This window comes from Perkinsus marinus, assembly GCF_000006405.1.
Source record: "Perkinsus marinus ATCC 50983 genomic scaffold scf_1104296964310, whole genome shotgun sequence".
Classification (NCBI taxonomy): domain Eukaryota; phylum Perkinsozoa; order Perkinsida; family Perkinsidae; genus Perkinsus; species Perkinsus marinus.
The window spans coordinates 1-2124 of record NW_003204711.1 but is presented as its reverse complement, the minus strand read 5'-3'; the positions used below and the strand labels follow the sequence as shown (position 1 = coordinate 2124).

The 2124-nt window shown below is 56.3% G+C and overlaps 1 protein-coding gene across 1 annotated transcript; it reads right to left on the bottom strand.

Moving 5' to 3' along the window:
* Positions 1–294: 294 nt before the first annotated feature.
* On the bottom strand, positions 295–2037 carry Pmar_PMAR025698 (hypothetical protein; the record flags this gene model as incomplete). Its single annotated transcript, XM_002770499.1, has 6 exons — positions 295–627; positions 670–1032; positions 1092–1284; positions 1332–1628; positions 1676–1848; positions 1897–2037. Coding segments are annotated over 6 exons (1500 nt in total), but the record flags the coding sequence as incomplete, so codon positions are not given.
* Positions 2038–2124: the final 87 nt, after the last annotated feature.

Sequence of the window (2124 nt, the reverse complement as noted above, 5' to 3'; positions counted from 1 at the left end):
GTAGGCCTCAGCCGCCGCCACCTCCCGAGCCAGCGCCGCAAGAGCTCCCCATCACATGAGAAATCCAGACTCCCCAGCTCTGACGTCAGCGTACTGGCATCAACTCTGTCGGACTCTCATCGTACTGAAAACATAACGTTGCAGAGGCGTGAGGCGCTCAGGGCAAGATCATACAACGCTCATCGATATCTCCTGATCATTCGAACACGTCCCACAGTGCCCAGGATTTCGAGAATAGTAAGACTAGAATCATGGTACATTACCACTACGACCACGCATACACTGAGAGCTTACCACCGGGGTTCGCTGCTCCTGCTGGTTCCCTGAGCTGGGTGGTGGAGAACTGACACTCTGACAGATCTGTTGGGCCTCTTCCAACGTGCAGTCATCCTTCTCGAATGCCCCTCGTAGACGTTTGTTATCATTGCGTGCTCTTAGCTCGAGAGCGAGCCACTTGCCAACACCAGTCTGCACATACAGCTTCTTGCCCTCGTCCGCCAGCCCAGACAAGGCATCCTCATGCTCGACCGAGTTGGAGGGCTCTTCTCCAGGGAGCGCGGCCCGAGCTTCATGACTGGCTTGGATGGCCTTGATGGCTTCTTGTAAATGCCGCTTGGCCGCCTCCACCTGACGACAAGATTGAACCCCACAGGGACCCGTCAGACTCACATGCTTTTTCAGAGCTACACACTCCCGACTCTTATTGATTATCTCCCTCGTAAAGCCCGACTCGTCTCCCTCTTCTGGTGGCAGCGTTGCTCGAAGGATCTCTTCTGCCGTCTTCAACGCGAGATGCCGCCGCCTAGACCGCCGACTCTGCAGCAGAGTCAACCACTGGTCGGCTTCAAACGCCGCCCGCTTGGTCCTCTCCGACCATGGGAAATCAATGGCCAGATGAGACCGCTGGCCAACGTGCTTGCGGAGTGCCGATAAGGACAGATCTCCTTCCGGCAACTGGAGCATGGTTTCGAGATCCTTCTCCCATACTTGGACGTCTCGGACAGCCCCAAGGACACCCGAAATAAATGCAACCTGAGTTCAAAGGCGAGTGATGGGTCCAACAAAAGCGTGAAGGCCGCCACGATGATCACTTGATTAAGGAAGTTCATGCTGACCAATCCCATGAGCTGGTCGTCGGCTCTGAGGTTCTCAATGTACTCCTCCACCGCATCCCTGCTAGGTTTGAAGGTGCCCTCCAGGGGCCTCCCTTGCCCATCCCAATGGAACAGCTCTCGAGCCCCATCCTGCCACCCAGCTAGGCGAGCGACCAACGGTCGCAGCGTCCTGAAAAGAATAAGACTCGAAACAAGACCTGTTGGGGCTGAGCATACTCCTCGAATTTCACCGTAATACACGGGCATTCGTCCACGTTCTTGAGGAGGGCCAGTAGGTCGGCGTATAACGTAGCGTCCACTGGTGAAGGCTCAGCGGGTCCTTGCGAAGAGGCCTTATGGTCAGTACTCAGTCGGGCGAGAAGGTCAGACGAACGGCGTTCAAGGTCGAAGTTCGTCGTCTGCACGGTCCGGGCGATCTCCAAGGGCCCAGAAAGGTCTACCAAAGTGGCACCACAGCCACTGAGCACCTCCTCAGCCTCGACCCAGAAGGTCACGGGCCGACTAGTGGCACTCCTGACACTTCACAATGGCAGTACCACACTTTTCTCAGTAGTTCCTACCTAGTCACGTGCTTCGCTCCGCTAAGAATCGCTTGCAGTATCACAACAGCATCCCACTCGCCACCAATAGTCTTCGAGACGCTGCCATCTTCGACACGAGTCGGTTCACTAGGATGCCGATTGGGCCACCCGAATGACCAGGAATGGAGGGACGATGCCAATTCCTCACTGACCTGAGCACGACCAACATACTCCTCGGCTAGCCGCCGCAAGAGACGAACCTGACGTATCAAGACTAAGGTCTGCTCAGGAGAGGCGCTGTTTTCCTCGAGTTCCTTGACTTCCTCCTTAGGGACCACCAGAGCCTTCAGCGGCAGAGGCAGCAGCTCCTTATAGAGCTCCTCAAGCACAGAGGTGCTCATAGGCAACTGATCAGAGTGAGGTAAAGAATTGCCCTCCCAGCCGGCTCGTTGGGGCCCTACCCCAGCTCCTTCAACCACTAGACTGCG